The sequence below is a fragment of the Uloborus diversus genome, chromosome 5 (assembly GCF_026930045.1).
Source record: "Uloborus diversus isolate 005 chromosome 5, Udiv.v.3.1, whole genome shotgun sequence".
NCBI classification, from domain to species: Eukaryota; Metazoa; Arthropoda; class Arachnida; order Araneae; family Uloboridae; genus Uloborus; species Uloborus diversus.
Genome location: NC_072735.1, coordinates 147,516,494 through 147,539,611, shown reverse-complemented (window position 1 = coordinate 147,539,611; position 23,118 = coordinate 147,516,494). Strand labels below are relative to the sequence as shown.

The 23,118-nt window shown below is 33.1% G+C and overlaps 1 protein-coding gene across 1 annotated transcript in view; it reads left to right on the top strand.

Annotated features, from left to right (window-relative positions):
- Nucleotides 1-21,241: 21,241 nt before the first annotated feature.
- Nucleotides 21,242-23,118, top strand: part of LOC129223182 (corticotropin-releasing factor receptor 2-like) — a 144,067-nt gene continuing 142,190 nt past the window's right edge. Inside the window, exon 1 of the mRNA XM_054857749.1 lies at nucleotides 21,242-21,248. Coding sequence (XP_054713724.1) covers nucleotides 21,242-21,248 — 7 coding nt within the window. The remainder of the gene's footprint in view (nucleotides 21,249-23,118) is intronic.

Sequence of the window (23,118 nt, the reverse complement as noted above, 5' to 3'; positions counted from 1 at the left end):
TCTTGTCTACAGTTAATTGAAAATTTTGTGTCATGGTGTTTTTGCTTGCAACGTGTTATTTAATCGAAAAATTCATAAAGTAAAGTGTTGTTTAAAGTTAATTTTGAAAACATCGAATGTTATTTTTGGGTTTCATTATTCTTTCTCGGAAAATAATTCGGACTTATATGTCCTATTTATAAGGGGTAGTAGTGTCAAAACGAAGTAGTAGTAAATCAAGTGAAAACGTTTACTATGTCTTCATCCTCATATATGTAATTGCCAATGATCGAGTAACGCTGACGTCACCAGCAATGAAACTCGCGTCACGACATAATTTGATACCGTTTTTTTATTAATATTCGACACGCAGGAAAATGCTTTATTTTGACGAGGCTGGACTGGATCCGATGAAACCGTCATTTTAGGAGAATGAAGAAACGAAAAAGTGGTTAACAATGAACGTAATCTACTGGAGTTGAGTGTTACTTCACTGGTGTTAGGGTTAAAATTTCAACTAACGCAATATCATCAAACAGGCAACTGCTTCGTTCAAATGTAGAAGCAATTTTTCACCCGTCATAGCTTGACTGGCAATTTTCTAGTTATGAAATAAACAGAATAACCATTAAGATTTCACTTCAATAGAATCATAGATATATCTTTAAAGCTATGAAAAATGTAAGTTTCAACCATTAAAGAGTTTTAAGAAAAAGGTACGTAAAGTTTTGCAATATAACACTACGCGTATACAAGGTACCGACTCACACTAAAGCGTAGATAATACTTCTGACTGAAAACTTTACAATACGTGCTGATAGGGGCAATTCACAGCAGCTGTACAGGCTTCACATCGGGGACGAATTTAATTAAGTACACTTAATCACCTTGAACTAACCTTGGTTAAGATCGCCTTGAACTAATTGAAGTTAATTAAAATTAATTGCATTAAATCACTTTTCAGTACCGATGAAGCCTCTGACGGAGCTGATGGTTACTCATTAGAGTGCTCATTTGTTGCAAGTGTTTCCCCTATAAAGATTTCCTGCCATTTATAAATCTCCTTTTTCTATTCTTAACCATTTTTGAGCTTGTGGTTGTAATTGTAATCACTGACAATGCTGCTGTGGGCAGGGAAAGGGCAGTAACTGCGAGTTTTTCATTTGTCATTTTCTTTCCATTTTTGGTCATCTATTGCATGTTAGCTTTATTGTGCAAGCTTACTTATTTGGTTTCTGCTGAAAAGGATGACTAATTCTAACATTTCCCTATTGTTAGAATTGAATCAAAACGCGTTTCAAATATCTCGAAAAGTAATTTCTGCCGTTTATCAGCGTGCGGCAGTGTGCCTCAGTGTACGCATCATTGCTCGTAAATTACAACATCCTATTAACGCTAAATGAAAAGCTTTGCGATTTCTGCTCTAAAATATACAGTTGACGATAGTTTTTATAAAATACTATAAAATAAAATAATAAAAATAATTCAAAATTTTCAGCTTATTTCGAATAATTTATCGTTGTATTTAATCACCAAATGATTAATTTCAATTTTCTTGAGTTTACTTTACCTTTAAAGTTACGTTCGATCAGAACAGCATTTCTGGTTAAATAATAGAAACATATGAGCCCGTTGACAATTAATGATATTTCTATTAAAATGTACAAAGAACATCCAAAAATAAGTTTATAATGTAACGGGAAATTTTTAACTTTTCTAATATTTTGTATCCAAAGCGTTGATTTTTAAATTTTTGTTGTGAGAAACAAATGAAATGTGGTAACATTATTAATTCACACATTTTGTATTGTTTACAAAAATAATGGAATTAGTGTCAGAAAATAATTAAGAAAGATATTAATACAAAAAGTCCATTTACTTATTGTTTTTCATTCAGAGTAATGGATTCACCGTTTAATTAATTTCCCGTTTTGTTTCTTCGGATTGTTACAGAATTCGTTTCAAAGACCATGAAACATTTAATGTAATGCATTTCCAATTAGTCAAAAAAAAAGTGGAAGACAAAGGAGCTTTATTCCAATGTAATAGTTGTGACATGCATGTAAATGGATAATAATACCAGCTAATATAGCACTCATCAATTTTAACACATTGTTTTTATTTCAAAAAAAAAAGAAAGAAACCACTGTGAGTGAGATTAGGAGTGCCTTTTGAGAATACATAAAAAAATTCTCTAGGAATATGAATCATTTTTTTTAATGATATTCTATCCGGATAGTGATGCAGATATTTATGGAGAAATAGATAATTTGTAATGAAGAAGGTTTTTATGAGATGAAAAATAATGCAATTCAAAACAGAAAAAAATATTCAAGGCAAAAACGTTTATTGAAATAGATTTTTTTTTCACACGGTTGTATTGCAAAAAATTGGTCTGTATAAAATGATAAAATTAGTTTTGAAGTGAAGGGGATATTGGGAAAACCATCCATGTGTTATTAAACAAAAGAGGACGCCATTTTCAGCACAGAGAGTGAAAAGCTTTATATACACTGGTGTACTAACTTAAAGACTCATCAACACTCAGTTTAACTTTTTATCATTAACATAAAGATGAATAACTGAAAAAAGAACTCTAAATTCACTATAACTCTTCGATTAAGTTAAAAAAATAATGTAATTTAAAAAACAAATGTGCAGCTTGAATATTTTATTATTGCGTGAAACCTAGACAAAAGCATAAACTCAAAGGTGAAAAATCACCGATTACGGTAAAGTTCTGTTCTAAGAAGCTAGTTTGAAGCCAAAACAAAAATTAATGTTGCCATTAGTGATCATTATTTGATTTATTTTTCAAAGTTAATCTCAAACATTCAGATACTACTTCAAAATTGTAATCTCAAAAAATATAACATTTTTTTTCAATCATACCTAATACTAATTTAAAGTTATTTTGTTGAAATAAAGATGAACAACAGAAAAATAGTTCTAAATTCAAAATAATTCATAAGTTTAACCAAGCAACTAACGTAATTTTAAAAATTGGGCGACTTTAATATCTTATCATTAACTTGAAACCGTGACTAAAATATCAAGTCAAAGGTAAAAATTCCTGCATTGCAGTAAAATATGTACTGTTCGAATAAGTTTATAAAAAGCCATACCTTGGATCAATGCCCCATTAAAGGTCATTAGTAGCTATATATTTTTTACAATTAATGGCAACAAAAAAGATGTGAAGTAAAAATGAATATTCTTATGAATGAAATTCTAAATTTCTTGTTTTTTTTCCTCATAAATGCATTTTTTTTACTAATAATAAAGCTGAAAGTCTCTCTGTCTGGATCTCTGTCCGGATCTCTGTCTGGATTTCTGTGACGTGAATAGCGCCTAGACCGTTCGACCGATTTTCATGAAATTTGGCACAGAATTAGTTTATAGTATGGGGGTGCGCACCTCGAAGCGATTTTTCGAAAATTTTATTTTGTTCTTTTTCTATTCCAATTTTAAGAACATTTTACCGAGCAAATTATCACAACGTGGAACATAGGCGAGCAAATGAATAGATCAATTGGCGAGAAATTCATCATCCATCATTTGTAAATATACTAGCTAACCAAATGAACTTTTAATTTTCTACTACGAGCAAAGCCGTGCGGGTACCGCTAATATGACTATAAAATAAAAGAAACAATAGACCCCGTCATTAGTTGTTGTTACTTTCTTTTTTAATTATGTCGAATAACAAAACTCAACTTTTAAAAAAAAATTAGAAAATTGCTGTTTTCTACACACAACTGCCCTTTTCCCCCTGTTTCGATTTTTCAAGAAAAATTTTTTTTGGTATCTAATATTATGTATAGAAGGTTTATCCCCTGTTTCGCCAATATTTACAATCTCCCCTCCCCCCTCCTTTAATATATTAAAATGTATGATTGAAACTGAAAAAGAGGGGGAAAAGAAATTTCTTGAAGGCAGGATTTGGGGGGAGGGGACACCATTCAGAAGGGTTTGAGGTTTTTAAATTCATATTTTCTATTTTTCTGAGCTGTAGAAACTAATGTAAATGTTTAAGCCGAAAAAATATTTACAAAGACCTCAATTCCTTTACCTCAATTTCATGTCCCATTTTTTGGTTAAATCGTTTTTCGTTCATGTCTTAAACATTGAAAAAAAAAACGACGAGGTTCAACGGAAAATTAAATTTGTTACAAAGAGTTTTTTGAGTTCCTAATTCAAGGATATTTTTTAAGAGGTATAATTCTCTAGTATCTATAACTACGGGATAAACTCAAAATAAAAGGAAAAAAACCTCCAGAAAAAAATAAATAAAACTATGATGAAATTACAAACAGCAGAATTACGACATCCAGATTGTATCTGGATTGCGTTATGGACCTGTTTGGTATTCGAACGAAAATGAGTTCTTAAATTTGGCCTTGATGAAGGGAGTGGATTGCTTTATTTGGTCATCCAATTAAAAAATATATACGCTTTATTTTTTTTATTAAAGGGAAAAATGCAGCAATTTTTTGATACGAATAGTGACTGCAGGGTGAGGACGAGTGGCTCAGTAGGAGGGCTTCTTGCTTCCACGCCGCAAGACCCGGGTTCTACTCCGAGTCGGGCATGGTCGACTCAGTCGTTCATCCCTTCAGTGGGTCGATAAAATAAGTACCAAGTGTGCTTGGAAACTAAACCCTGGGGGATCAGCGTTCGGCTGACCACCTAACAGGAACATCTGCCTAGCACCCCATAGCCCTTCGTCAGGTAGACTGAGATGGGCGCAGTAGGCCTTGGCCCCCATGGACTATAGTGCCACTGTGTTTGATTTGACTTTTATTCACTGCAGGGTAAATATTTTATTCTTCTTTTGATTTCTTATTTACGTTTTATTGTTATTACTAGAAAATCGCTCGTCAAGGTATGACGGGTGAAAATTGCTTCTACATTTGAACGAAGCTACTGCCTGTTTGGTGATATTTTCATTGTTGAAATAGCACTCCTAACTCCAGTGGATTAACCCTAAACTCCAGCGATCATTGTTGACCCCTTTTTCGTTTCTTCATTCCCCTGAAATGACACAGTCTTACCAGTAAACCAGTTAAGTTACCGGATCCAGTTCAGCCTTGTCAAAACAAAGCATTTCCCTGCATGTCAAACATTACCAAAACATAATCACATATACATCATCATGCTATGGCGCGAGTTTCATTGTTAATAACGTCACAGAGCGTTACTCGCTCAGTGAATTGACCATGATATATATATGAGGATGTTTTATTGTTATTACTAACATTAAGGTTTAATTACGATTAAAACTTTACAAAATATATTTTTCCTAGTTTATCTTTAATAAGAGCTTGTAAGTTCGTTGCTATCTGATTAAAAGTATGCTTTTGGAAAATAACGAACTAAAATTATTACTTTCTTTTCTTTTCTTTTTCCTTTTTTCTACGTATTTAGCTTTCAAAGTTGCACTGGGATGAAATTCTGCAGTAGTTTAGTTCTCCTTTTTTGAGCTCATTAAAAATATTAAGAACTTTACTTAAAAATTTTCCGATTACTTAGAAATTACTGAAATATAAGATCCAACAATTTGAGAGAAACGTAATTTCGTTCTCATAATAGCTAATAGTTTTTATTTTACTTAACAGCTTTTTATTTGCAATTTTCCTGTCTGTTTACAAGTTGTATTTTAATTAATTTGGAATGAACGATCGAATGTTTCAAACATCAAAAAAGAAAGTAGAGCCGCTTATTTCTGCTCGAACTTCTAGTTTAATATTATTTCTCAGTTTATAGATATAGTTAGCAGAATAGCCAGAATATTTTCAGAATTTATCCATGAAGATTTAAGAAAATATATTAAAATTGTTGACACAAAACAGTAAACTGATCTTGGGACCTTTGAGAGCTATAAAAGTGGAATAACCACTTATAATGGAGAAATGCTTTTGGCTATAAATAATTTGAATTCGTTCAGCGCAAACAACATTGGACATAAAAACAACCAAACTATACTTGTTTCGCGAATTCAAATAATGTTTTATTCTCCTATGCTTTATTCTCAGATTTTTTCTTTAAAATCTATGTACGAAGGATAAAACATTCAAAATCGTTAGATTTTCAATTATCTCAATCTTCTCCGAATCTTAGTTTCTGTTTAATATATTTATTTCTCCATATTTCATAAAACGTACTGTAAGGGATTTTTTTAAGCTTGATTTAACAGCATGTTTATGCTTTTATTCAAATTTCGGAAAATAATAAAATAATCCGAATTTTATTCCTCACTATCTTTGTAATCTTTAGCTTCTGTTGTTTCACAGCTTTTATACTTCACCGTGCATTGTTTCGTTTTGTCAACATTAGCTACTACGTCATTTTATTTCTCGTGTTTATTACATCGTTGGAAACAGATGAGCGAAAATGGTTGAATCTTTCAAAATCTTCCTTTATCTTCCTGTTTACCAAAAAAGGACTTATTTCATAGTAAATAAATATTTATTGCCCTCGATGCAAAAAAGTACAATGCGCCTTGAAAACAGAATTCTCGATTGCTTTTTACGACAAGGAAATGTTGTTTCAAAATACATGCATCTATGCAAGACAGTACTTTTGTTACAAAATAATGATTCACATTTTGCGCAATTTTACTTTTGAGTTGACAGTAAAAAAAACCACTTCAGTTGCAGCATATGTTACTTCAAACATATAAGATAGTTCTTACATAAAAAAGGGCTTTGGATTTTTTTTTCCTTCATCGCTCAGTGTTTTATGTTCCATCCGAATGCATTTTTCCATATTACTTTAGCAATTTACATGGTGTTGGAAAAGCGTTACTTGCCGTTAAAACAGAAACGCGCATGAAAATGTTTTATTCCTTTACAGCAATCAACTGATATAGCATTGTTGTGTAAGATAAGAGAATCGAAACCCCAAATGGAAAAGCAAAAATGTATTTTTAGGTCACGTGGTGGGTGAAAAACATTATAAACAAATTTTAGAAAATAAAATTGCATCATTGATAAACATTTTTGGAAAAAAATATTGTTTAAGAAAACAAAATTACATTTAATTTTGGAGAAATTACTACATTTATGACGCTGCTCGGTTCGGCTAGCCACAAATGTATTTACATTCAAATTCCCGCCTAAAAGAAAATAGCTAAATACCCATTTCATTGATATTTATACTATAAGTAGCCTTTTCAGTCAATGGAGCAAAAGGGAACACTCGCATAGTTGACATAAATTCTGAATTTTGTTTTTTTTTTCTCATTTTTGTTGCGCATGTTACTTACCGAAATAGAGTTTTATGAAATATTATTACCATATTCCCAACAAGTAATGATTTCAATTGTTTTATCAATAGTATTTTCTCATGAGAAAAAAAACCTTAAAAAAAACCAACTAGACCCAACGTCGGTTATGATGATACATAAATGAAAAAGCTGTTATGCTAACGTTATGAGCAACTAAATGAAGTTTCTACGTGTTGTTTTTCACAAAATTTGTAAACTTTTAATCCAAATTAAATGATAAACTTAAATCTTATTTGCAGTTAATGCAAACATAAATGGCTGTTTGCTCCGAAAAATGATCCTTTAAATATTTTAAGAAGAATTTCTTTCCTTTGAATTTGTTCAATCATTTCGAACTATTTCTGTAAAATTTAAAAAAATTTAAAAACTTATGAGTTAAATTATTACATGGTATCAACCTGATCCAAGCTCGACGTACTATAAAATCGTACAACTTTTTGCCAAGAGGGCAGCAATGAGCCACTGCTGCCATGTTTGTGATTTTGCTCTCTAATGACCTTTTTTTTTTCGAACTTACGAGCTCCAAAAAAAAAACTCACCAGGTAGTGTAACCATTTAGGTAGTTAAAGAAGCTTTATCAGAGATGGCCATTGTTGTTGTATACCTAAGATAAGTAGTCGTTAATAGTGCGTGATTCGACTGACTCGTGAAAGAAATTTCCTTTAGGCAGACTATACTTATACTGTTTTGGCGATATATCACCAAGTGTCCGCCAAATTATAACACCACTTGAGTTCACATCGAAATTAACAATGATTTCCTCCCAAAAAGGGGCAAAAGATCCCTTTAGAAACACCCAAATGCAACCAAAAGGGGAGGTGCACGTCTAGACCCCACTAGGAGTCTACGTACTAAATTTCAACTTTCTAGGACATACGGTTCTTGAGTTATACAACATACATACGTACATACAGACGTCACGAGAAAATTCGTTGTAATTAACTCGGGATTCGTCAAAATGGATATTTCACGTGTCTGTAAGTTCCTAGGCATATATCCACGTGTGATCGAGTCGAAAAAAAAAATTAACATTCATTTGGGGGGGGGGGGAGAAAAATGGAAATTAAGGCCGATTTTTGAGTGAAAATTTTTTCGCGAATACAATATTTCCTTTTTTTTTTTAAAGGAAGTAAAAAGAGTTTAAAGTAGGGTAACACCCCCAGTAATTGGCACGGCACCAGTGATTGGCACTTCCAATAAAAACGTCCTAAAAAAAGACTCGTATCCTTTTTTTTTTTAATAGAAAGCTATATACTAACTGAATGTACATTAGTTTTAAAGATTATAACTTCAATTCATGTTACTAAATGGCAGCAGTAGGAAAGAGAAACAATTGTGGCTTGTGTCAAATCAGCCATTTTTGTTGCAAAAGCTTCTTCTCTGGCTTAAGGGAAGCATGCACATAAATCCATTAAAATCAGAATTAAAATATATTTTAAATTTTTGTTGTCAAAAGTTTTGTTTAGTTGAAAGGTGTTACTTTACTTGTGTAGAAGTATATTTTCGTCCCTATTTGGAATTTTAAAATAATGATGAGTGCCATTTACTGGTGCTTCAATTTTGCTAGTCCCCAGTAATTGGCATGTGTGCCAAGTACTGGGGAAAAAGCGTCATTTCCGCGATAAAGCTGAGTGAGGTGTCATTATCTTCAGTTTTTTGCGTAGATTACGAATATGATAAAGCGGAAATTGAAATCGGTAGCTTTTGTACAGTAATTGTCAAAAAAAGCATCAAAATTATCAGAAGTTGATTCATCAGAATCATCATTTCTGAAGTTGCGACTTTTTGTCAATTGGAGTGACTTTCACCAGAAAAAATTCCAAATGAAAGTTAGTCAGTAATTAATTTTATACTGGGGGCTCCGTCCTCTGCTCGATTCACTCGCTAGCCCCCGTTCTCCTCCTACGGTATCTCAATGCCGCCTGCAGCGGGTGGTTTTTCAAGAGAAAGAAAACCGACCTGTTGCATTTGATAAATAAAAAAGAGGAAAACTTATGCAAAAAAGTATGCTATATGAGTTTTTAACTATACTTGGGGCAAACCTAACTTGGTAGCATTCGTAAAATCAAAACTGTAAACCGAAGGATGAAACAGCATTAATTTCAATATCTTTTCCATGGAACTTTCCAAATTTGTTTTTATTTCTCTAAAATACTTTTCCAACATGAAGAAGAGTGATTTAGCATTAATTTATATAAAACTAGTGGTACCCGCACGGCTTTGCCCGTAATAGAAAAATTAAAATATCTTTTGGTTCGCCTGTGTGGCGAATTTTCTCTCCAGTTGGCTTGTACCCATGTTACAGTTCCACGTTATGATAATTTCGTATCTCGCCAATTGGCTTGTGCCCATGTTATGGTTCCCCATTATGATAATTTCGTAATTTATTCGTCCATCTTATGATAATTTTGTTCTTAAAATTGGAATAGAAAAAGAACTACATCGAATTTTCGAAAAATCGCTTTGAGATGCACACCCCCATGCTACAAACTAATTTTGCACCAAATTTCATGAAAATCGGAGGAGCGGTCTAGGCGCTATGCACGTCACAGAGATCCAGACAGACAGACAGAGAGACTTTCAGCTTTATTATTAGTAAAGATAAAGATAAAGAAAACAAATTCTTCCCCATACTATCCATAATTTATATGAAAATAGGCTTAAAATTAGAATTGAAAAAGAACAAAATCGAATTTTCGAAAAATCGCTTCGAGGTGCACACCCCCATGCTATAAACTAATTCTGTGCCAAGTTTCATGAAAATCGGCTGAACGGTCTAGGCGCTATGCGCGTCACGGAGATACTGACAGACAGACAGAAATCCGGACAGAGAGAGATACAGACAGATGAACTTCCAGGTTTATTATTAGTAAAGACAAAGAAGAAGAGAGATAAACACATTCTTCCCCATATTATCAAATTTATATGAAAAATGGGCCTCAAATTGGAATAGAAAAAGAACGTCATCGAATTTTTGAAAAATCGCTTCGAGGTGCACACCCCCGTGCTACAAACTAACTTTGTGCCAAATTTCATGAAAATCGGCCGAACGGTCTAGGTGCTATGCGCGTCACAGAGATCCTGACAGACAGAGATCCCGACAGAGAGACTTTCTGCTTTATTATTAATAAAGATTACCTATTTTACATTAACATTACTCATGATTCTTATGATGATAAAATTTGTATGTAACTTAAATGTAAAAAATAAAGTGATTTTCCAGTTCTATTAACATGTGCCAATTACGTGATCACAAGGTGTCATACACTGGGGTTTCAGGTGCCAATTACTGGTGATTTTGGTAACTTTTTATATGCATATTTTTATAAAATTATCGATTCAAATATTTTTGATTTTAGTGAACCAAATAGATGCACAGATGTGCACTCTTTGATATAAAAATATTTGCAACAGAGTATTTTTTTTCTAAGTACTGAGAAAGCAGAGGTAAGTTTAAGGACAAACTCTTAAAGTGCCAATAACTGGGGTCTTTACCCTACCAAAGGTAATGAAAAAAATTCAAATCCTCATATTTAATAGTATTTTATTTATTGCTCTCCAAAATGAGGGCATACCTTTCGCCGCACCCTATATTAAAACAATGATTTATCATGTAAATACTTTCCAATACGTTGGAACCAACTGGCTATGCCTTCTTTTGTGACTGAGGATCTGCTGACTTAAATTCTTAGCTACTCGATCTTGGATACACGGGTGTCGCTTCATGAAATATTAAAGACACTTATTCCCAGGCCGATCGTCTTTGAAAGGTGACTGTCTTCTTAGTTCCTTTTTGAGCAGATGCTGAACACTGTCTTTTAATTGTTTGCCAGTGACAGGGAGCCTTGCTTTGAACATCTCAATGATCCATTGAACGAGAAATCACTGTACTCTTTCTTGCTTCCCTTCTAAATCACATGATTCTTCTTTTTCTTGGGGGTCCTCTTAGAGGGAGCCTTTTGAATGTATTTGAAAAGAAAATGCATAATTCGAGACTGTTCCTTAATGATGGAGAATAAGAATAGGAGGGTAAGTACGAGTAGACTCCTACCACAGAGAGGGGTGTCAGTGATTGGATACGCTCACTGTCAGTATCTGGTGTGCGTACATCTCAATTACTAATATTCCCACAACTAGTTACTAACACACTCTGTTAGGAAATGAATCACTTGCTTTTTTCAAAAAGCGGTTAGCACCATTGTTTTCAACGTAAAAACCCTATTTAATTAGTCTTTAGAACTAAATTTTTCTAAAACCCTCGATTACTAACACAAGTGTCAGTAATTAGGTAAAGGCACGTTTCCTCAACCCAAATCCTAATATTACATTTTTTTTTTTTTTTTTGAGCAATCACGATTGCTTATTGTTCTCACTTGACAGTTTTGATGTTCTATGATTTTATTCTCCCCCCGCCTCCCTCTGCAGCACCACCGTCGACCGGCCGCCTCACGATGCTGCTCCTCTAGCGAAAACCGTCTCCAGGTTGCGTCCATATCCTACACACACATACCTAGATTCACATACACACGCCTACACTCACGTACACACACCTACACTCACATACACACACACACCTACACACACGCACACATACACACACTACACACACTCGTGATTGCGAAAAACATAATTTGAATTCAAGATGTCAAATTCAATTTTTTTACCAGTAATTAGCACAGGATTTGTGTATTCTTACTTCCTGTCTAACATAATAATTGGAGTGGTAAAAAATAATTCGAGTATGGAAATAAATATGAAATATAATAGAAGAAATTGCGACTCACCTTCTTAACAAAATCGCTAACGATCGGACAGCTGGTGTTAAACTGATTATAAAACTTTATTCCTGAGCACTTTATCATGAATGTTGACTAGATCCTGGTGGGAATCGATAGAAATTAATGTGGCATTGATTTGACACCGACTTTGAATCCCTAGGTGACCTGAACCGCTTATTTTTAAAGATAAGATGAGCATGTGTCAGTAATTGGGTTGATGTCAGAAATTGGTGCCTTTACCCTATGTCATTACTATCAGAAAACTTTCTTCTGTAATTTTTAAGCAAAAGCTCCTTATTTCTTAACTGGAAAATCCCACCTTTTTGGGAGATAAACACTATAAATGAAATATACACAAAGACAGACACAAAAATTGAAAAATATATATCTCAATATATGTTTAGAACTTCTTAAAAAGTTTAAATCTCTCCTAATTCGAACATCGAAAATTTTCGAGAGCCCAATACATTCTTCCAATAAGTCTCAAATAGATGATAGTAAAAAGCAAAATTTTATATCCTATGAATTCACCATATAATAAATTTCATCAAATAATACATAGATTTAACGTTGCCAAAAACCTTTCCGAATTTCTGCTGATATCTTAAGAGATGTCAACACAACTTGCCCTAAACAATCCCACGAACAATCCCCAAACTATTATCTCGTCACCCACGCTCTGGAGCAGTTTATGCAATAAAATATTTCTCTGTCCTGTTTCTCCAGATCACATTCCTTTTAATAACATCGGCACGTACGAAAGAAGTTAGCCGCGTAATTCTTTCCCATCGATTTCTAGTTTTCCTTGCAGCGGGAATGAATTTGTATTGGACATCCCAACTGGTTAATGGGGCAAATTCCCGGATATGTAGATTAGTTGTTTCGGGATGAAATGAGATTTCTGTTGTATATAATGTGTTAGGGATGCAATTTGAGATGTGTAAGTAGCGTTTTTTTACATAGCCGGTGACGAATGTACTTGTTATTTGAATGAAGTAACGATTTTTCGTCACTTCTCGTTTGATGGGGTGAATTTTTCGTGGCTTCCCTTGTAATGTAAACTGATAAATAAATGGTCAAAATATCGTTTTCAAAAGTTGGCTTCATTAAAAAGTGCTGCTTTGAGCATATAATTGTAAAATCATTTTAGTTCTAGTATGTAATTATTTTTTCACTTAATTGGGAGAACGTTTACGGTTCTTCAGAGGTGGGGTTGTGAAAGGAGAGGAGAGGGGTAAATAAAAAACGCTACAGCAATCCAGAAACATTTTCTAATCGGTTCTTTCAACTTTCTTCTATATCTAGTATATACAAGAAAGTATTGGAGTTGTGAACATTTTGGAACTTTGACGAATCGGCACGTTTTGCGGTGTGATAAGGTCCATTTTCACCTTTTTTGGGAACCGTCTGTCTGTCTGTATGTGTGTGACCTTTTTTTGTGTGTGTGTCCGCTCTAGAGCAGAAACTACAGCATAAAATCAAACGAAATTTGGTACACACATGTGCCCTCATACAAATGGGTGCCTGTTAGTATTTGGCGCCAAATCCTCCCAGGAGGACAGGTGGAAAGTTTTCTCCTTTACGCATACTTGCTATATCTCAGGAAATACCGGGCAGAATCAAACAAAATGTGGTCGATATTTTGATCCTAGTGGGCAATATTTAATTTTGGTGGCAATAGCTCAATCGGGAGTGGAGCAATCAAACGTTTTTTCTCGTTATTTCTGACTGCTATATCTCGAAAAGTAATGAACGGAATCAAATAAAAAATCATCGGCATGTAGACTTCAGATACTAATAATATCCATGAATTTATGTACAACATAATGTAAATCGCTCTTCAATTTAACAATAATTTTCCTTTTTTCTTTTTTTTAATTTTGAGCTTCTATAAATGGATGTTTTACTCAAGAACGGTAGTCACTTCTTATCCTTTCTCAACGATAATTTGATTTTGAACATCGTTCGGTTAAATGAGGATGGTTCTCTTTTTTACTGTCTTGCCGTATGATGTACTTGAATGACAAGTGAAATCCTACTATCCTAACAAGGATTTTCGAAAACCTTCTTCTTGGAGCCTATTTTCAAAACAGTTGTATATTTTTTAATCCTCATATGTACAAAATAGCCATTGATCGAGTAATGCTCCTGGCGTCATCAACAATGAAACTCGCTCCACGGCATGATAATTTGATAACATGTTTTGCTAATGTTTAACATGCAGGGAAAGGCTTTATTGTGAGACAAGGCTGAACTCGATCCGGCAATTTAACTGTTTTACTGGTAAGACTATGTCATTTAAGGGGAATGAAGAAACGAAAAAATGGTCAACAATGAATGCTGCCTACTTTAGCTTAGGGTTAATCCACTGGAGTTATGGTTACAATTTCAACTATCAAGATATCACGAAACAGGCAATGGCTTCGTTCAAATGTAGAAGAGTAAAAGCAATTTTTACCCGTCATACCTTGACGGTCGACTTTCTAGTTTATAAATATCTAGCTGCGTTGCCCGGCTTTGCCCGGTCCACTTTGAAAATAAAAATTGTGTCAAGTGACGTATAATTAACAATCAGGCGTAAAAAATAAATAAAAAAACATCATGATTTCCCTTCCAAACAATGACGACAGATATTAAAATACTTTTAAGAAATTAAATCCAGAAAGATGGATTTAAAATGCGTAACCATGGAAACACAAAATAAAATAAGTTTAAGTAATTAAAATGCGAAAGAAAATGGTTCATAATTTGAATGGAATCGAGATTTTTTAAACTTGATTAAAAAAGGCTTGTAATTTTTTTCCTTTCGAGATAAAAGCTTATTTTTTCGACATAGGTCGAGTTAGATCTGGAGTAAAAAAAGTCGCTTTTTCGAATGGCGTCAAAAAGAAAGCTGTGGGACATTACCTTCATTTTTTATTGATGGATTTAATGAAGAAAGTAATGCCTAAATTTCAGCTAAGCCTAAAAAAATTCGAGCTAAAAACGTAAAAAACTCCCGCCGCAATTAAGTTAGAGCACTAGAACCAATTGTGTAGAACGCGAAAAATTCTTCCCTTTCCAACGATATATAATATTACTATTATATATCGTTGCGTATCGTTATAAACTTATTGCGAGTAATTTTTCACCCCAATATTCGGGAATTTATGTAAAAATTATGCCTAAATTAGAATTAAAGAACTATTCATCGAATTGTTTTCGAACTGGTCTGCAAACCTTTTCAGGACTTAAAGGAACAAACTGTGAAAAATTCCGCAAAATCGACCGGGTAGTTCTCTAGTTTTGCGTGTTCAAACACACAGACGCTTTTTGGAGACTTCATTTTATACTATGTAGAGATAGTGCGTTCTAAGCATATCAAAAGTCATAGTCTCTTGAAACAAAAAAAAATTGATTCAAGATGGACAAAATTTCAAATTTATGTATTTCCTGCACTATATGTTGTGCAGTAAGTTCAATTATCTATTCTCCAACTACTCGAATCGCTGATTATTCGAATCGCTAATTTTCAGGAAAGTAATAAGCCGAAACGCACCAGTATTCGCAAAATAATGATTATGTCTACGCATACTAGTTAGTATATTTTCCTCCACGAAATTAGTCGATCAGCTTACTTTGACAGAGACGTTCAGCAGGCAATGACTTTCACCCAAAGTACGATATCTGCATACTGTACTAAGTTCAACAAATATAAGTACGCTTCGCATGAAAAGTGTTATTTCTCAATTTGATTAATTAAAAGCTCTTTTAAGTAAACTTCCTTTTGTTTACAAAAAAAAAAAAAAAAAAAGAATTTTTTGTTCTCTCATTTTCAGCATATATGCAGTAAATGATTAACAAAGACAATTATCCGATTTTTTTATTATTGGAATGGGGTCCGGTCCCAATTGATTTGGATGATTGAAAATCCACTGTACTTGAATTTTGTGAGGTATCTTTGAAAGAAGATGCTGTAAAATTTTCAATAGTAAGTTGTGTGCTGTAACGACAGTTATAGTTGAATGACTAAATGCACCCGTTTTAAGTGACATAGATACTATGGAACTTTAAGATTTTTTGCGTTCCCTCTGATCTCACACCCTGCTATTTTGGGGGGGGGGAGGAGGGTTCGTGAAAGATGTTGTTTACCTTCCAAATCTACAAACAGATTTGAATTACTCACGAAACTGTAACACAGCGGCGGTGAACTCAGTGATCCAAGACATTCGACATCGAGTGAGGGATGAATTGAAATAGGTCAGGTGGGGTGGAATGGGTATAAAAACAGGTATTTTTGAAATGATTATCAAACTATTCGAATTTGATATCATATAGTTAAAAAATCCCAACTGAGTTTTTTAATTGGAACATACTTCACGTATCCATAGTTATTATTCTGAAATAATTTTATTACTTAGTGAAAAAGCTATTATTTCAAAGTCTGTTTTTATACCCATTCCACCCCATGGGATGGGGTGAAATGGGCAGTATTTTAAATGAGTGAAACCATAAAATACTGCCATTAAAAAAAGTGAAAGCATAAATTTATTTATTATTTTTTCTCAAAAATATGTTATTATGAGGGTAAAAATCTATTGAACAATGTAGTCTGTAAGTTTGCTACAATAAAAGATATGTCCACGATTATTGAGGATTGGCTGACTTGGTTTTGATGATCTGTTCTTCTTCAATCTCCATTTTCGCATTATTGGGGAAAGTGAAAACATTTCTCATCAAAGACTTCTTAAGAATTTTTACAACATAAGCACAAGTACATAAAGATTATAAAACTTGAGCAATAAAATACTTTTTAAATTTCTTGACACTGTATTCAACTAGCACCCAATCTCCTGTAGATATTGTACTTGGACATAAGCTTAGTGGAATGGGAGTTTGATCAGACTGGTTTTCAATTTATTTAGTCGGTTCTGGCGTTGTCTAGTGGTCGCATGGTATGACTTATATTAGGCGGTAGGCAAATGATAATTTTATTATCGATAGCATGCTTTAGTTTCACAGGTCCGCAGGCTTGCATGTCTTTTCAGCTGCCTTGCGAAAATTTTGAACCATTCTTTAAAGATTGTGTCTTCCATCCAACGAGATTTAGTGCAACCATAAGCAACTTCATAACATAAGGATTTCAGAATATAAAACTTTTGATAAAATGAACAACTTACGTCAGAGCATAACTTTTAATGAGAAAAAGTAACAATTCCACAGCCCATGTCATTAAGCCTAATATTATACACATTCCACCCCACTTAAAATTTTTAACATATTTCTTAAAATCTATAGAATTTTTCTTTTCTGATTTTTTCAGTTGACAAAGGAGACTTCCTTTAATGAAAATAACAGCAATAGAATGTTATCTAAGTTCAAACAAAATCTTGAAAACAAATTTTCAACGATATCAGTTAGTTTATATTTTTACACAATAATTAACAAGAAGGCTCCTACAAAACTGACTCTTTCCGTTCAGTTTTTTCTTGGACCAAAAAAAAGTCAAACTATTGTAAATAACATGAATGTTTTTTTTTTTCCGTAATGTGAAAGATTAATAAACTACCCATTCCACCCCACTTGACCCTACTCTCTTCTGGATGTTATCCATGCAGCTGGAAGAGGGTGTTATTAAACATATGTAAACTTCTGTGTATGTTTCATCTCAAGTAATTTTCAAACCTCTAGTACAATGTATAGTGCAGAAAATATAGCAATTTGAAAATTTTCTCATCTTTTTGAATCAACCTGCTTATGGCCTCTCAATATAACGATATAGTCATCTATAGCGATAACTGCATTGGGTTCCCTGAATATTGTTTTATCGATGTTTTACTCTTTTTATGACTGACACTAAAAATGTGCGAAACAAATAAAATCCTCAAACGACAAAAAGAATGCCTTAGTACAGAATATGTTTGTCACAAATGCATACTACGTAACCGAACAATTCCAAATGCAATTTCCAGATCTTCTCTCAGCACCTGGTCCAGAGCCAATAAAACATTTCCCAGTCATTGTCCATGTTAATGTCATCGGCACGTACAAAAGAAGTCATTCACTTAACTTTTTCTTATTTGCTACAAGTTTCCTCCGAACCAAAATTAATGTCTTTTGCCATGAAAGAAAAAGAAAAAAGACACTTTGCATGCACATATTGCGTCACAGAAAAGTGCTGGACATTGCTTTTTAAATAAAAAAAAGTCTTAATTCATAACGTGGAACCTCTGTCAGAATAATTTAGCACACCTTGTTCTTTCTCGTTTAATTATGTCCTGCAATATTTCCCTTATGATTACACTAATGTTTTAAAAATGCAGCATTTGGGTTAAAAAATTGACCTTACTGTTACAAATGTTGAAAACTGTAACCAGTCTCTTGTGAATGGGGTTGTTTCCTTCAGTCAAAAATAGTACTTCTTGTCACTGAAATTGATAGAATAAGCAAAAAAAAAAAAAACATGGACCCAGAAAATACTTTCATTTTCCCAACAATTATTTTTTAATTAATCTTTTAAAATGTCCGATTTTTCAAACAAGGCGTGGTCTTGATGACGTCACAAATGATGCTCTTTGGCGCATCTTTCTATCTCGTTTCCACGTTATGATAATCAAGAAGCGAATTAAAATTGCGCTTTACGTTTGCTGTCAACCATGTCGTTGCCAATACACGTGAGTAAAGATGTGAATTAAATATTTTGTTCTGTGAATGGCAATACTGAATGGCATTTCATCATTTGTGATATCATCGGCAGAAGCATAAAGAATGAAAGCGCACCGATTTAAGTAATTTTTTAAAAGTATTAAACTTAAACAAATTATTTAAAAAATGGTCAGACCATATGTTTTTAAGCATGCTCTTTCAGAAAAAAATACTTTTAAAATTTTAGAAACGACCCCATTATTGTTTTTTACTATATCACTATTTCTGAGTTGTGCATTTCCTAATTTACAGTACGAATTTACATTTCCCAAAAACTTTGAATTTACCCTGAAAAAAAATCCGACTCTCTTTCCCATTTTTAAAGACACCAAATTGCGTTCATAATATTTGTTCGACAGTTAGACTAAAAATTCTTATTACTATTAAACATCTGGCGAGTTTGGCGGTAGGATATCTCATATACCAAAAGGTGAATCGTAAAATGACTTCACGTGTGGTATAGTACTTACTGCGCATGTTATTTGACAATTGTCGTACTGCAAAATGGGGTTTTGCTTTTCTCCAGTAAAAGTAGCAAAGAATGTTGGAAATTAGATTTATCTGATAATTACCGGCTGTGTGAAAGATTTTCCGACAACGCCGAAGGCGATAGATGGTATCACGTGACCACTGAAAACGAATCAAAATGAAAGTTTATTTAGAATAGAGTTCTTGACTGTTCTACAAGTTGATAAGAAGCTCCTTCTTGATGCTACACTGATTCCAGAAATAATTTAGAATTCCAGTCTAATGTGATTTGTTTTCGTTTTATTTACTGGTGTTAGCTTTTTTTTAATAAATTCATCAAAGAGCAGTCTTTCTAGAATTATTCACAAGAAATAACGAACTTCAAACGTATTTGCGAGTCCAAAATTCATCTTATTCAAAGAACAAACATCGCTCTTTGAAAAAACATGAATTCATGTGCAAACATTTTCTCTAAACATCACTTAAAAAACTCTCATACGAAAAATCGCTCTTTTGGACTTGTATACTTCATGCTATGCATTCACAATGAAAAGGTTTCAAACATTTCATTGATTCGTATCTTTGAAAATTTATAATGTTGATCCGTTTTTGTTTTGTTTTTTAAGATAGTTTTTAACCGTCTCTACTCCCTTCATTAAATTAAAATTCAAAGGAAATGTCATGATACATTTGTCAGCACATAAATTTGACCTTGACAACAAAGACGTTTCCCAGCTGTGCCTCATTCCTTAAGTCATGCAAAACATATAATTACCACTTTAAATTATTAATATTTAACCAATTACAACTTAAAATATAAAACATTTTTCGCACATTATGAAAAATAATTAATCTATAGTTAATTTCATTGTAATAATATAAAGTTATTCTATCTGTTCTTACAGGTTTTCGATAAAATTTTAAACACGGTGGGAAATTTTAAAAATACATTCATTGAAAATTAAAACATTTGCTCTTTGTCTTTGTGGCTCGTTCACAAGGATAAATTACTTCTATTCATTTCAAAACTAAAAGAATTATCTTTGCGAATTTCGGTTTCACATGGAAATATAACAAGAACTTCTTCGCCTGTTTCTGCCAAATTAAATCAAAAGTGATTAAGATTCGCGTAAAACAACCTCGTGAATTAGGGCTAAATGTCAGAGGACGTCATTTAGTTAATCAGATAAGTAACGATGTTCGGGTGCAGAAATGAAAACTGGCATCTAAGTATTATTTCTTTATTAAATCTGAAGCAAAAAAAAAAGGGGCGGGGGGCAGGTAACTTTTGCGAAGTTGTTATTAATTATCACTTCGAACATTTTGTCCATACGTAAGGAAATTTTCACTAGCCCGCTCACTCAGAGAAAATTTCAGAGCCCAATATACGAACTGAATTACTTATCTCAAATTATTTTTACTAATCTAATTGGTCGTCTTAAATATTGTTTTTGGCCCCCTTTTCTCGTTTTCAAAAATAAATCTTTGATATTAATATTTTCAGACACCTTGAGTGGTAGCAGTCTTTCTCAAGGGCTACTGAAAATATCTTTAACCACAGTTTTCTTTTAACTGGCAGAAAAACTGCAAAACTCACGTCAGACGACTCCGATTTGGCAACATATCACAATAATTCCTATACGTCCTCCTCTTCCTAAGCAAATTTAATTTCTCAAATGGGTAATAACTAATTTTAGTTTCCATTGTAAGCGAAAGCTTGAATTCACTTGCATGCTAGGTCTAAACTTGCTTTAGATTTTTGCAGGAGCTAAAACTAAACCAATTCCTACGTTTAGTTACAACTTAGTATTTAAACTATCTTAAAACGTGATAGCCAATTTAACTTTCTGCAGACTGAAAGATAGCCAGTTTGTGTTCCTTAGTATGTAAACGAAAAAAAAAAATTCCTGCAGCAATCCCATAATTTAGTTTTATAATAGGAAAACGCAGGGTCTGATTACCAAATAAGCTAACAATAGTTGGAGTATACCTAACCCGGCAGAATTGTAAAAGCTACGCAGATCTTAATGACTGCACTACGACGATGCCAGGTTAGGTTTGCTCCAACTATTATAAACCGTACCTGGGGATTGCGATTTTTCAGGGACCCTAAATGACCAGAACTCTGTAAGTCCTAGTCTATAATTGAAGAGAAAAATAGAAAATTTAGGTTTTCTACCCTTACAATGTTCTTTCATGTACTGTAATTTTCAAAACAAATTTCCAATTTGTTCATTTTGAAAAAACTCAGTCAAATTAACCATTTCACTTTGCCCCACATTCCCCTACTCTGCCAAAACAAATAATCGGTTTGTCTGCCGATATACAGTATACCGAATACCAAGTATTCCGTGTATCTCTAAAATAATAATAATAATAATAAAGAAAGAAAGAATGAATAATCAAAATTCAAAGAACTGGGTGGATATGTTTTCAAGACGTTGTTTAGAATTTTATGCTATTTGACATTTATTTACATGGGATTGCTTTTTTAAAAACTAATCTAAAGTTTGTTAGTTTTATTTTATTTTTATCCTCATTCTGGTCAAAATAAGTTTTTCATTTATGTTTTTCCTTTATTTATCCTTGTTGGTTTCTAGCTGCTTTTTTTCATTGGGCTGTAATCTAATTTTATAGTCTGGACATAGACTGCAAAGTTTTGATAATTTCAATAATTGTGTATTCTTCTCTATGGGAAAATCATTGTGTTTTATTGAAAAAAAAAGCATTTATAATCAGTTGATCAATCATTTGTCACAAAAATAATTTTAATTCACTTAAGACATTAATTATGCAATTAGTTTATTATTTGGAAATTTAAAGCTTAAAATATAATTCAGTTGTGCATTTTTTTTTTTTTTTATTTCCTATGTAGGCAATAAATACTTTCATTGTCAATTTGTGCGAGAAAAGTAAAACACGTGAAATTTTCGCCATAGTATAAGAGTCTTTTCCCCCTTTCTCACCACCCAACATGGCCTCCACTCACTCCTCGACAATAGGAGTAGATAACAAGACATGTTCCGGCATGTATTCCTACCTCCATGGCGAGCAATCCTTCCACTATGTATTGGCATTTATCGATATTTAGGGATCGCCAAAACAGTTTATTTTAGGCAGTGGGCAAAGATGGCGATGGAGTGGCTCAGACTTTCAGATCTCTTTATTAGGAGGGAGGTGTTCGCCACGTGACAAGCTTATCTTGATGTGTTTGACAGTTTGGGCCAGTTGGAACCTCACCTTTTCTTCAGCGTGCTTCAAGTGCAAGATGCTCTACACCCCAGTGCTATAAGAAAGTGGTTGAATATCGCTGCACTATGGAAATTAGCATTCTTTTCGCTATAAATGTACAAATGGGGTTTTTTCAAATTATGGGTACATTTAAATTAAATTACCAAAACAGCAATCAAATATCGTCATTATTTTAAGGCACTTCTAGCTTTTTTTTTTTTTTTTTTTGGAAAATAGAAAATTGTTGCAATTTAAAAATACGTTGTTTTAAATTCCAACGCTTAAACAAATAAAAATAGTTACAAAAACCAAAGTAATAACTCTATCCCTAATAATTTGGCAAACTACTGTACATTATGCATCTTACTGGATTTAGAATTCCATAGCATATCCCTATTTATGTATTTCAGTAGAAAGCATTAATATTTATTCTGAACACAAAATAATAAATAGCCATTCATGTTTGCCATGGAAGAATAAGTACAGATTTATTCTTACTTACAAATATTATGGGAGCAAATAATACGAAGCTAAAGAAATTTCGTGCCAAATCAAGAGCATAAAATTTATTTCTAGAACAGCTTGAAGAAATAGTTTCCCCTACTTTTGAGAATATAGGAGTGTTATACCATCAAGTCTCAATGCCCATCCCTCATCTCATAAAATAATATCAAATACTGTGATAAAACA